This window comes from Carassius carassius, chromosome 1 (assembly GCF_963082965.1).
Source record: "Carassius carassius chromosome 1, fCarCar2.1, whole genome shotgun sequence".
NCBI lineage: Eukaryota > Metazoa > Chordata > Actinopteri > Cypriniformes > Cyprinidae > Carassius > Carassius carassius.
Window position 1 is genome coordinate 29,291,066 of NC_081755.1, and position 14,355 is coordinate 29,305,420.

At 39.1% G+C, this 14,355-nt stretch overlaps 1 protein-coding gene and 1 long non-coding RNA gene across 2 annotated transcripts in view; both read left to right on the plus strand.

Moving 5' to 3' along the window:
- The window catches only part of grin2aa (glutamate receptor, ionotropic, N-methyl D-aspartate 2A, a), a 150,274-nt gene extending 143,814 nt beyond the window's left edge, over positions 1 to 6,460 (plus strand). Inside the window, exons 12-13 of the mRNA XM_059555133.1 lie at positions 1,770 to 2,008; positions 2,911 to 6,460. Coding sequence (XP_059411116.1) covers positions 1,770 to 2,008; positions 2,911 to 4,704 — 2,033 coding nt within the window. The 3' untranslated portion in view covers positions 4,705 to 6,460. The remainder of the gene's footprint in view (positions 1 to 1,769; positions 2,009 to 2,910) is intronic.
- A 2,020-nt stretch (positions 6,461 to 8,480) lies between these two features.
- LOC132116791 (uncharacterized) lies at positions 8,481 to 10,914 on the plus strand. Its single transcript, XR_009425702.1, has 2 exons — positions 8,481 to 9,224; positions 10,709 to 10,914. It is a non-coding gene; the product is annotated as an uncharacterized LOC132116791 (long non-coding RNA).
- Positions 10,915 to 14,355: the final 3,441 nt, after the last annotated feature.

Sequence of the window (14,355 nt, forward strand, 5' to 3'; positions counted from 1 at the left end):
GTGCACGTCCCTTGGAACCTAAGTTTCCCAGGTGCCTTAAGACCCCTTAGTCTGTTTACATTTCGATTGATGCCCATGACCTAGAGAAAATGCTGCTTCTCCTGCCTGCCCCAGATGACACTTCACCAGACAGATCTAGACACAGCTGTCACAGAACATGCCACAACCAAAGTGAGATAACTTAATATTAAAAGTCAAGGGCATCAATCGCCAGTATCCGGTGGCTGTAAACTGTGAGAGCTCTTGTGGTAGGCGCATGACGTTTAGGTGCCACGCAACATGCACTACGTAGAATTTGCTTACGTTCATCACTCGATGTGCAGAGGGAGATGTGCGATGCCTGCAATGCTTAGGTGTTTGGGGACATGCGATCCATTATAGGAGATGAAAAGTATGGTAAAAAAATAGGTAAAAGTGTAGAATTGCTAGTTGTAGAAAAGTCTGTTTGCTTCTGTGTATCAATTGGAGTGTAAAACATTGGAACACATTATTGCATTTTCAAATCCACATTGACTTAAACTACATTATCAAGGGGTATTTAATGAAACGGCAATTGAAACGTATTAAGTGTAGATGTTATTAAAGTAAAATACATTTAAATCACCATTTTACTACCCTTTTGTTGCACTTTTGGCCCAGAATGCATGTTGAAATTCACATTGAATTTTGCTACAATTATCACACAGTATCACAATGAAAATGCAATCCCATGTGTCCTACCCATAAGTTTAAATGCATTTAGGGAAAATGGCATTTAAATGATAATTTTGCTACAGTTTTTGCTTGGAAATGTTAAACATATCTAATCAATTTGGGTAAAACAATTTCATTTTAATTTTGCAACTTATAAAGCGTTAAAATATATTTTTAATTTACATATTAAAACTAATGTAGAAAATGGCAAACGGAAATATATAATTTAATTTTGCACTAAATGTTGCACATATGTATACAGAAATACATTGTCATTTTACATATTGCATTGTCATTTTGCATATTACATTTCAAAATTAATTTTCTACCCATATGCTTTCATAGAATAATGAGTACATGTAGTTAATTAATATTACTCCGTACTTAAATGTATAATTACACTGTAACAAGGACATCTTAAAATAAAGTGTAACCATAATAATTTATTAAATAACAATATTTTCATTATATCATGAAAAATGTGATAAATGGGACATCTACATCCATTTTCTTTTAAGAAAACATGGGCACATTATGTGTCTGTCTCATATTCATACTTATGTGTGCCACTGTCTTCATGTTGAAAATATGTCTGTTGTTTATTGTAATTCACTTTAAAAGTGTCTGTTTGATGAATAAATGTAAATGTCTACCCTAAAGAGATTGTATGCATGTATTAAAGCCAAAACTAGAATGTGTTGTGTTCATGAAGCAATGTCCATTATTTTAGTTCAGGTATCTTCCTTCATAGACGTCTGCAGTATTTCTCTCTCTCCATAGTATAAGCTGTGCTTCAAAGAAGTGCTATACTCTGAGTATGAAAAATGACAGAATTGTCCCCCTAGCAGCTGTACCTTGTAGAGAAAGAGAAAAAAAGTCTCAGATGGTGCTAACATATGGCTAAAACTTGAGTGTATAATTTTACTGATCCTCACTTTGACATGTTAGTGCGTGGGGACATCTGGAACAGGAGGATATGTCTGTGGACGGTAGTACTGTGGCCAACTGATGTGTACATGAAATGGGAGACAGAGCTGATTGATGACGTGGACCTGGGTGTGTGCGTCTTTCTTCAGGTGAGATGGAGGAGTTGGAGGCTCAGTGGCTGACTGGGATCTGCCACAATGAGAAGAACGAGGTAATGAGCAGCCAGCTGGATGTGGACAACATGGCTGGAGTGTTTTACATGCTTGCGACCGCCATGGGTCTCAGCCTCATTACCTTTGTCTGGGAGCACCTGTTCTACTGGAGACTCAGATACTGCTTCACTGGTGTCTGCTCGGGCAAACCAGGCTTGCTCTTCACCATCAGCAGGGTAAGGCTTCCATTCAGACAATCTTCCATACCTGGACAAGAAATGTGGGGAGGACTCCCTGTTACATGTATAAAATGTATTTAGTGCAATCTAAACCAGGTCTGTAGTCATATGCATATACAGTAGTATTAAAGGCATAAAAAAATTAGGGACAAATGAGGGAGAATGTTTTAGAACAAACAATACTTGGCTGACCCGCAGCAGACCACCTAGAAGTTGTGAATCCACTGTTGAAGACCCCTAGTTTTGGTGTTTGCTGAATTGGATCGCCCTAACAGTTATCAGTCCTCAGTCTTGACAGTAGGGACAGCCAAAATCACTCAACCTGGCTTCTGAGAGTGTCAGTGGTAATCCAGTTAGTGTTTGAGCTCAGTCTTTATGCTGACATGGGAAGTGTATGAAAGAAAAAAGTTTTTTAAAAATGTGATTTTCGACCATTCTTTCCATGCCCAGGGAGCTTTAAATGACAGCGCAGCAGTCTGTTTTGACAGCCAGCATGATCTCTAGCACAGCCAAAAGCTCAGTATGACTTAGTTTAGTTTTGATCCCCTATGGGTTTGTGTACGTACTATCGGTGTGAGAATATGGTGCCTCTGATTAGCATCTTTAAGGTAATAAAATGCTGTTGTTGGAGAACTCAAGCATAATTAATAAAGCGTTTATTGGTAAAAAGAGATTCACAGAGATAGTAAGAGGAGGGGATCATTTTTAAACAAAATATGCCTTTCAAAATAAACCCCTTGGAAATTTGTTCTTATAATTGACTGCATCTGTGTCACAGGCGTTATCTATGCCCTAATTAAAAACTTGTGCTTTTTGATAACACTGATTGGTACATTTGCAAATCACAGATATCATAGTTAATGTATGAATATTGAGCTTGATTCATTTTTTTTCTGTAGGGTATATGGAGTTGCATTCATGGCGTTCACATTGACATGAAGAAAAAGTCATCTGATTTGGACTTCAGTCCACAGTCCAACATGCTCAAGCTTATCAAGTCCGCCAAGCAGATGACTAATATGACCAACCTCAGCGGCTCCAGGATCAACTCTCCTAAACGTGGCGGTGAGTTCATGCATTCGGCAAGCCCCATGATCATGGACATGATGGCAGAGAAAGGGAACTTTATCTACACTGACAACCGTAGCTATGCCCAAAAGGACATCTATGGAGACTCCAGCGACTTGCAGGCATATCTGGCCAATCGCCACAAGGACCATCTAAACAACTACATCTTCCAAGGTCAGCATCCCCTCACCCTCAATGAATCAAACCCTAATACCGTAGAGGTGGCGGTGAGCGCAGACACAGCCCAGACCAATGCAAAACCCCGAGCTCTGTGGAAGAAATCTGTGGATACTTTGCGTCAAACTCAGGGGCCTGAAACCCTAGACCCCCGTTTGTCCATGAAGAGTCAGAGATACCTGCCAGAGGACACAGCACACTCAGATATCTCCGACTGCTCAAGCAGGGCCACCTCCTACAAGGATCCAGACAATAACAAGCACCTGAAGCCCAAGGATAACTTAAAAAAAAGATCGATGACGTCAAAATACCCTAGGGATTGCAGCGAAGTAGAGCTGTCCTACTTAAAAAATAAGCAGGGCGGAACGGGCCGGGAGAAAATCTACACCATAGACTCTGACCGGGAGCTGAGTCTGCACTCAGAGCCACAACACTACAGGGAAGGCAGAGCCCTGACAACTGACGATTTGGATTTCAGCGAAATTTATTCAGACCACAACGACAATTACAGGAAATGTGACCAGCCCATCATCCATCTCAACAGCAGCCCCCTACATCAAGGAGACTCGGACCTTCTGTCAGACAATGTCTACAACAATCACTACAACGTGAAAGAGAAGAACATCAGTTCTCACGAAAGCAACGACCGGTTCAAACAGACTCATTGCCGGAGCTGTCTTTCGAAGGTCACCAACTACAGCACGGGGCCGTACGCCGGCCTACGCTCACCGTATAACCGGTGCGAGGCATGCCTCCACATGGGCAACCTGTATGACATCAGTGAAGACCAGATGCTGCAGGAGGCCATGATCAGCCCTAGCATGCACCACGATGACATGTTTAGCCACTACTGGCCTCAGACGGATGGGCCACATGTGCAGAGGAGGAACAGACTGAGGCTTAGTCGTCAGCACTCCTTTGACAATATCATGGTTGAGAAGCCCAAAGAAATTGACCCGAACCGGCCGGCGCGGAGCGTCAGCCTAAAGGAGAAGGACCGCTTCCTGGAGGACAGCCCTTATGCAAACATGTTTAACATTAAGGCTGACAAACTATTTGGCGGCAGGTCCATGCTCTTTAACCGAAACCTGGAGGAAAGCAAGCGTAGTAAGTCACTTTACCCCGATCACCCCTCGGACAACCCCTTCATGCAATCTATGGGGGATGACACTCGCCTGGTCCACGGCAGGAGCTCCTCGGATATTTACAAACAGTTGGCTCCCATCAAAGCTAGGAACGAGAACAATCTGAGGTCATCCGAGAAGTCCACCACTTCATACTGTTCCAGGGATGGTCGAATACCCAATGACATGTACATTTCAGAGCATGTAATGCCTTATGTAGCCAACAAAACTAGTGCATACTCAGCTCCCCGGGTTCTCAACTCTTCGCAGTTTAGCAATAGACGAGTGTATAAGAAAATTCCTAGTCTCGAGTCAGATGTTTAATGCTTTTTTGTGTAGTTGAACTATTTACTCACTTAGAATGCCACAGTCACCTACATCTCCAAAGTACCTGAGATATCGCTCCTCTTATACGAGAGCTTTCCAGAGGTTTTCAGCATTTTAAGATGACTTCTGGGCAGGAATCTGCAGAAAGAGAGTTAGTCAAGTGTAAGCTAATAAAATGTGATCTGGCATGGAAGTTGTTCATTATCCCCAACACTTGGCCTAGCACTAGTGTGTACTCGAAACGTTAAGTGCTAGGACAGAAGTGCGGCTTCAAGTCCAACCTGAAGCTGCGGTGGGCTAAAGCAGATCCTATGGTGGGGTTTCAAGTATTTGGCCCCACATTGCATGTGACAAGAGCGTATATGTATCTGATGGACTGTGGCTGGAATAGTTCCTGATCTTAAGGCAAGCAAGGATATATCATACATGGCACTCAGCGATTGCATTTTTGCATTTATTACTATAGACTTGGGATTTTTGGCATTCTAATCCCTATTTAGAATTTAGACTCTTCTCTATCTTATTTGGTAGCACAATAATCATTAGTTAACCGCCCACCTCTGCTTTATAAACAGAACTTCTATATTACTGTCAGGAATAGATTTCTTTTGCATGTGTGTTTCTTTTATGGTCTTATTTCAGTTGAAGATATACTTGCATTAAGGTGATTTCTTTCAACAGCTGAGGTGGTCATTTGTGCAATGAAAACTTGACCTGTATGTAGGTTGTTTGACTTGGAATATTGTATTGATCCTCCATTTCCAGATTGTGGGGAAGTTTTTGCGATGGAAGTTTGTCTCACATTTATTTTGTTCGATTCTTCCATCCTGTCACTGTACACTGTGAAACCGAATCATCATCCCTTGAAGACTGTTGTTAACTGTAGTTTAGTGGAGCCTCCCTTTGCTGTTGCGATCCACTCAGTAAGTGTAACGATGGCCGCGTGTGAAGCTTGAAGTCTGAGCTAGAGCATTGGTTTCCTGTCGCAGTCCGTAACACGATCAACATGCTATTCGCATTGAGGACTACCACGTAAGACCTTTGTTCTGCAGACCTATTACTAAACTTTATACTGTAAAGACACACTCAATGAACTCCATGCAATGTGAATCAGAACACATAGCCAAATCATGTATTAGATCAAATACCTCAGGATGGTTCTGTGTCATTTTGTGTAATGTTTTCTCTACACCACCTAAAGGCACATTCACATTGCATTTGGGCATGTTTTCCTCCACTCCGCTATGTTCGTCTGAGGACTTCCATTGCAGGTGTATTTAGAGAGAGGATCTTTCAGCCATCTTTGAAATGAGCTTTATGTTTACGACTCCAACACTTGTTGGAAAAAAAGGATGTGTATCGACATGAACGTGTTGTACGACTGCTCTAGCAGCTTCCGCTCTCATATTAGACTTGGTTTCTTTGAACTTCCCCAATAATGTGACATAATTCACCATACACTTATCTTGAATATGTCATCACTGTCATAATAATGAACATATTCATCATATGAAGTGCTGCTTTAAGAAGCTAATGTGCGTATGCACATGTAAAATATCAAGGTCTTGTAATCATATATGCCATACATAGTTTTTACACTTTACAACTTGTTTTTCAGTTATTTTTTCACCCTTGTAATAACCCCAGTCTTTAAGAAAAATGTATTTTGATTACATGAACATGAATTATAATAATGGCATGCAACTCAATTGTAACTTTTTCTATGTTTTGTTATGGTGTTATGATCACAAATTATTTGTGAAAGGGTGCAAATATAGCATATATATATATATATATATATATATATATATATATATATATATATATATATATATATATATATGAAAAGAAACTATAATTCATATTGCAGAGCTGCTGTTTTGGGAAATAAACAAGGTATTAGCCTCTAGTATTAATCACAGAGCCACATCTGCATTGATATTGTATCCTTTGTGAGGCGAGGTGAATATCCTTGCTCTTCCTCGAATGGCAGGTGAAAACATCACCAGCTCTGCTTTCTGTATCTTACCTGTCACATATATGGCCAGACTTAACCTGTAAAGAGAGAGAGAGAAAAAAATCCTTTTCGGGTCTGCTATCCCTCCAAAGATATGACGTCTTCTTGATTTTCTCTGTTATTTATGGTTTGCTGTAAGAATAGAGCTTTTTTAATTCCTTAAAGACTTGGGAACTATTTTGAATATGACACTTGTAAATTGCTTGTAAATTCATACTCAAATAATTCATGAACGTTATGAAGATACAAAGTAAACAATATTTTTTTGTGTGGGTTTCACAGGTCTGTACAGTAGCACTCATTTTCTCTAGCGTACGTACAAGGAAATGACATCACTCACAAGGTCTGCATTGAAATGTCACCTTCCGAGATTTCAAAGTCTCCATGCAGTTTGTTATCAGGGATTGTAGCCCTGCAGTTTTTTAAGCTTGAACATTTCGAGGCCGGGGTGGGGGTTGGGACTACAGCTATTGCGGCAGATTTTTTCGAAGTAAATACTGTCAATCCACTTGAAGGTGAGCTTGGATCAAGCATGCCTACAGATCGATGTGAGGAGAACTGGCCTCTTTGGTTCACAGACATGAGCCGTTGTGAGACTGCAGGATACGAATCCATCCTGCTTATGAACCAAAGCTCTGTGGCCACTAGCGTGTTGTTTAGGCCGCCAAACTTCTGGGATTTTTAAACAGAAACATCTTGAAAACCAAAATGTACTTTTTACTTCATCGTTCTGTATGTGTGGTAGGGTTTCTGAGGCGGTCGGATGGAACAGTGCAGGTCAGGTATTTATTGCAGCTGGATACAGTTTAGGAACTATGTGGGATTATTTTATGTAGCAGTTTTTGGCTAGGCAAAAGCCAACCATAGTTTATTAAAAATCTATTATATTATATTTTTGGTTTTATTTATCTCTCATAGAATAGTACACGAATGTGAATTTAATGTAGCTCAGATGCTGATTATTTCCATAAGACGAGCTAGACTTGTACCGTAGTTCAGTTTTTAAAAGTCAGTAATCGAGGATTTTTTAGTCACAGAAAAAAATAAGTACTTTCTCAATTACACCTTTAACACCAGTTAAGGGTTAATCCGTTTCGTCCATCAAGCTTGTTACGCTCCACTTCTTTCAGCAGAGACGTGTGTTTGTGTACATTTATCTGTGGATCATGAAGCGAGGGAGTTTTTGGATCAGCGGCTAACGGCGCTCAGTCCGTATGCTGAATATTTACACTTTAAAAGTCTTTTCAGATAACAGAGATGCCTCCATCGCCACGCGTTTGCCTTTTATAAAAACCGATTAGGCTAAAATATACATAAAGAACCAATTTTCTTTCCCTTTGAGGCGAGTTTTATGACTGCGCGGGGCAGAATATCAAAAGCGAAGAATGGAAGCAGGGATGTGAGACGTTACTTAACATGACAACAGATCTCTTTCCAAGTCAATTCTGTATCCACCATTTGAAATCCATTCTTTCCCAAACTGATATTTTGCCAAGTGCAGTGTAGTAAGAACAACAGGCCTTTTCGGCTGCCAGACAAGCTGTTTTACTGTCACTGCATCATTGGCTCTGTTCGTATCGAGGTAGTTTCAAGGAGAAATCCCCTCAGCTCAAATTACATCTGCCAGAGCTGCACAAGGTACGGTAAGAAGGGGCAGGTGGCTAAAGACAGGAGCAAGAGTCCTCATGCATGACTGTGTTGACTGCAGCTTGCTCTCTTTCGTTCTCAGGCTGCTTTATAACCCTCAGGAAGTCATGCAGCTCTTTTAGCATTGCCATTTTTTTTTATCATTGAATGACTAAAATATGAGGATTATTCAGTCACCTTGAGTTTCAAAACCAAACTCAGCTCTTGAGTTTTGTAATGCATTTCCAGTGACTGATATTTTAAATACTCAATTGTTTTAATAGGAAATCAAAATACAGTACAGACCTTGATTTAGTGAGTATCGACCCTAAAGGAAGCAAAAAGTAACTTTTTTAATTCTTTGTTTGGATGTTTGAGTTTGAGCACCGAGCTGCTTGGAAAACTTGCACTTAATAATGGATAAAAGAACGCTGCCTTCCCTGTAAAAATGGACACACAATGGAAAGAAACATTTGTTTGAAAAGTATCACTTGTGTTTTTCCTGTTTAACTAATCACTCTTGTGAGCTTTGCATTCATATTTTCTGTGGTTAAAAGTAGAAATTATTTTAGAACAGTGTTTTATACTAGGGCGGGTGGGAATTGTCATGTGACTATAACCTATTTATCACTGAAACCATGTGACCTGCTGCCTAAATGTTATTTTATAATGAAGCATTATCACATTATCGTACTGAAATGTCTTAAGAACTTTTTAATGTAAGTTAAAAATAATCGCTTACATAAAGCTGACACAAAGTTGCATTGATGAAATAATTTCTGCTATTGGCAACTTGCATGAGAAAGTACTAATTCAGTGGGACATTTGAACATATCTCCTGTTCTCTCTAAAGTAGGGGAGAGTGGGGTAAATTGTCACACTTTTCAAACTGTCTAACATTTAATGAGCACCGTAGATCAAAATGATATAAATGTCATACCAAATGAAAGAATGAAGTCTTGGGCACATATGTTGTTTTCATTACGGAGTTGTAGACTGTTGAATAGAGAATGTGCACTTGTGACAACTTGCCCCATCGGCAGGTAAGTTGTCACACTAGACTATCTAAAAATAAGAACACAACTATTTAATTCTGATTATTGATTTTAACTTTAAAATTCAACCAGAACTGGAAATGTAAAAAAAATCATGCCTATAGAGTTTTGAAAAAACTATTATTTCAATCCAAACAATACACATTTCAATCAAAACACGTTTTAATGGGCAAGACCACTTTACTTTGAACTTTAAACTCAAACGTTCTCTGGCTTGTACATAGATCCATGATAACTGAATGAAATACTGCAGATAACTCGCTTAACTTAACATGTTTAACCACTGAACAAAACAGATTCCCTGTATCTGACTAATCAGACTCATCTTCAGAGTCACAATTCTGGCGCACCTAAATTGCTTGGACTGAAGTGCAAGCATCATGGGCCCATTTGTTGATTTTTACACATTTTACCCAGGACTCTTTTGGACGAATGTTTGAAAATGGCTCCACAAAGTCGAGGCAGAAGCACTCTTCATCATCTGATGATGACTCTTCTATTATTTTTCTTCTTTTAACTGCCTTATTTTTAGTAGGTCCAGATTTTGACTCGCATACAAGAATTTTGAAACCGCTTTTAGCTAGATTCAGGCTTATTCTTTTCAATTTCTAGTTGCTTTTCTATTTCTAAGAATTGCTCGAGTTGGTAGTCCGCTGTCAGCAATAGCATTGCTGGGTTAGGGTGAGCTGGTGATAGCAGAAGCATAACTGGGCATGCTAGACAGAACAGACTTGCTGCTGGGGCCTGGCAGGGCAGGGTTCTGAATGGGTCGATCTGTGACATAGGATGGTGCAAAACCAGTTTCCAGAAATACATCTCAATGTTTTTTGAGCATGTTCTATGTGTTTTTTTGTACTAGGGTAAGTTGTCATATGTGACGTCTTGCCCCAAAGTCATTGAGACAACTTGCCCCAAACTGACTTGTGTGCTAAAGTTGGCTAAATCTCAAGGTTAGCTCAATATAGCACGTCAGCTAAAGTATCAAAAGAAACATTATTGTCTCCTCTATTTTGTGCAAAATAATAATTTTTAACATTCATACCTAACAAAGTTGTATTGCATAAAATTTAGAGTGTAAAATTTTTAATCTTTATGACAAAAAATAAGAAAATTGTGCTAAACTCAGATTAGTGCGATCTTGACCACATTTGAACAGGAAATTGACTATAGAAGAAGTCGTCACACAAAGTGGCCATTTGATTTTTGAGATAGAGCCTCAAGTTTTGGAGTTATGAACAGTGTGACAACTTACCCATGTGACAACTTACCCCGCTCTCCCCTACATTTCATTTGTAACATAAAGTATTGTGTTCGGGGTTTTTTTTTTTCGTTCTCTGCTTTTTTATGTGTATGTAGATCATATTAAAGGAACAAGTCTGATATGTGACTTGTGAAATGTCAATATGATGTGGTTGCAGGATGTGTGCTGGGTTACAAGATGTAAAAACATGTATATAAGTCAAAGTTTCATTTTTCTAATAAAGGCTCTTTCTGCCAATTTATATATGATCACTGTATCTGTTGCTGTATGTTTCTGAAGCCTGTGCTCCAGATGAATGTTGCAGACACTTCGAAAGTTCATGAAGCGGGGGGTTGGGAGCTGACTGACAGCTCTGGTCATTTCAAGTGATCATCGGTACATGCTGTAATGGTGCTCAGGCCTCGAGTCTTCAGCCTGAACATGTGTGAAACAGGGGCCATGTCCTGAGTCAAAAAAGCAGCTTTGCTATCAGCAGAAATGAGGCATTGTGTGTGCGCAATGGAGATGCTCTGTCATGGACAGCGTTGAGAAGAGAAAGAGGGATTCATCTGTTTTTCTTAGTTTTGCATCTGTCTGTTCAATCTATTGAGACAACTCATGTTTTTGGTGCAAGCATATGCAAGCAAGATTACAGTACTTTTCAGTATGATGTAGGGTTTCAGAGCGAACCAGACAAATTAAAGATTCAATCGAGAGCATGGTTGAAACATGAGGAGCCAAATTACACAGAAAGGCCCAAGACACAGGATGTTGTAAATCAAACCCTAGCACAACAAATCGGAAGCAAGTCCACTAACTAGCAGCTTGAACAGCTTTCAACATTAGAACAAATTAACAATTATTTACAATACAATTCGGAAAGGAGATTGTCAAATTTGAGGCAAGTAATCAAGATTGAAGGTCAAAGAGATGCACAGCCTGACCATCACACGTAAATCCATGATAGTAATCATGATCACATGTGTGTTGGATTGAGTTTACCCCACCTAGATGAAAAGAACCAGACTGAAATTCCTTATGTCAAAGAATGGCACAGCAACGGTCTTTTACAGATGTAGATGCACCTAAATGAACTCAAAAAGACTTCTAAACGAATATCATTCTATTGCTTAATTCCATATCATATATGTAACCCAAACATTTGACTATCATGTTTCTAATAACTTATTGTGTATGTCTTTTTAATAACTATTGAATGGCTTAAGGGTTCATATTCATGTTTAGTATGTGTGTTTTTGAATCTTCTTGCTTGAAACGTTTCTACCAATCAGTTATTTGTCAAATGTATCAAATTCTTGTTATAGGAATAATTTCCAAAATTATACTCTGAAAGTGCAAAATTTGGACCATGTGATTGATAAGATAACATATTATTTATGAACAGGGAGGAGAAATATACGACGCCCCGAGCAAAGACAATATCTAATTGGTTAAGACACCATTTGAGAGGTGTCCCACAGCCCGGTTTAAATACTCAGGACACCATCAAATTGTGCTTTTTGCTTTAGGTTTTAGTCATGCCTGCCCTTTTAGCTCTTTAGCTTTTTGGTCATGGCTTGTAGCCATGCTTTTAGCTTTTTGCTTTTAGTCATCACTTTCAGCCCTGCTTTTTGTCATTACTTTTTGCGTTCTTTGAGTGCGGTTCCAGCGTGCTTCGGCCTGCACGCCTGCTGCTACTTAGCCACGGTAAGAAGAAATGCCACCTAGTTGTGTCAAATTTCACTTCTATTCTTTTACTTTAGTTTATTTTTTTTCCGTTGAGAGTTTCATGTTCTGAGTTAAGTTTTGCTAAATGCCTTGTCTCAGAGTTCGACCTCGAGTGCCCATCTCAAAACTTCAGCCAGCCCACAACTCTGCATCAGCCGTCAGCCAACATCCAACCATGGGCTTCCCAAGACTTCACTACAAGCGACCACAGAATTTCCAGTCAATCAGCAACCCCCGGGAAACACCCTTTTCAGCAAGGAGGACAACAAAGGGAACCCCCTAAACAAGCAACACAAGTACCTCCAGATTGCATAGTTGAATGTTATACGGCTCATTCTGTAAATCGCTGGCCATAAAACAGTGATTCTGTCCAAATTCCCTTTAAGATTTTAAATGATTCCATTTGAGCTAAACTGACCTGTTTCCCTTGCAATGACTACAGTGCTTAACAAATTTATTAGACCACCACTACCCAATGTAAAGTTTGTGCCTAAACTCACATTGATGATTACCAAAATCACTTTTTATGTTTATGTAATGGTTAATCCACCAGTATGTGTAAACTCTTTAGTAACAGCAGTGTTTCTAATGCATGTTGTTATCATTGCTCGCAAACTCGCAATTGTTGAGTTGAATCAAGTTATAAAGTCTGAACTAGGAGATATACTTGAATTTGCAAGAAAAATATCTTAAATAAAATAGTGAAATAAAATAGTTAAATGTTCTGTAAAATGTTATAGGCTTTAAAAGTATTTCATGCATGTATTTCAAATGTAGGGCTAACACAATATGTCCCCTATATGAATCACAGCAGGTTTTTGTCCATAGTTTCTCCTTTTAAATGTCTACGTTTAGCGTCAGATTTTTTATTACAGTATTATATAAAAAATTATTTGCATTCCGATTCTGACATCCTGTCACGCTGTCTAGTCTCTGTTTCCCTGGGTGTCCACTAGTGGGCTCACTTTCCCTTAGGCACTTCACTGTAGGCACTACTAATTCCCACTAGCCTTGTCCCTTCATCACAGTAATTGCACTCCTGCTAATTGCACCAGGTGCCTTCACTTAATTGTCATTAGCCTCCCTATATTTACCAGTCCTTTCCTGTTCTCTGTATGGAGTCCTTACCTTTCGTGATCCCAGTCTTCTCGTCCTCCGAGATTCCTCGTTTTCCTGTTCCCTTTCCTGTCCCTTCCCTATTTGTTTTATTTTGGATTGTTCTCTGGTTTTGACCCTGCTTGTTGGATTATTCTTAGGATTACCTCTTAATAAACATATCTGCATTTGGATCGCTCTCTCCCTGTGTCTTACTGGATTGCGATCGTTACACATCCAAAGGTACAGCAATACATTTTTTCTCTTATTCCATGGATTTTACCCATTTCCCTCCACTTGTTCCCAGTGTTTTTATGCCACCACAATGCGCGCACACCTGCAAGTGACATAACTGTGACGTCTACTTTAAATTGGTCTATTAATGACAGAATAATGAATAAATAATGACAGAATTTTCATTTTTGGGTGAACTATCCTTTTATCTAATTTTTAACACCACCAGACACAATAAAGAGAAAATAAAAAATACTTTAGGAATCTGTCAAAAACTTGTTTAAAACTAAAAAATGCATTGCCGTTTATTAAGCAAAACAAACAAAACTAAAACAACAAAATAGCTTTGGCCTTGATAACAGCTTGCATTCTTGCTGGCATTGTTTTTATATACTTTTCCACAGTCATCTGAATAAATATAATATAATGATGAAATGCTATATAGATCCCCCCATGTTCTTTAAATATATCAATATTTATTATACAGCTCTCTGGAATACTTGATTCTGATTGGTCAATCATGACATTCTGAGGTGTGTTATCATTTTCTGATAATAACACAGGCTCATCTGGGTACTACGAGTCATCTTGACCATTAGTAATAATATGCTTATTGTGTCACTCCGCTGTCGCTGACCAATGTTTCATGTCTA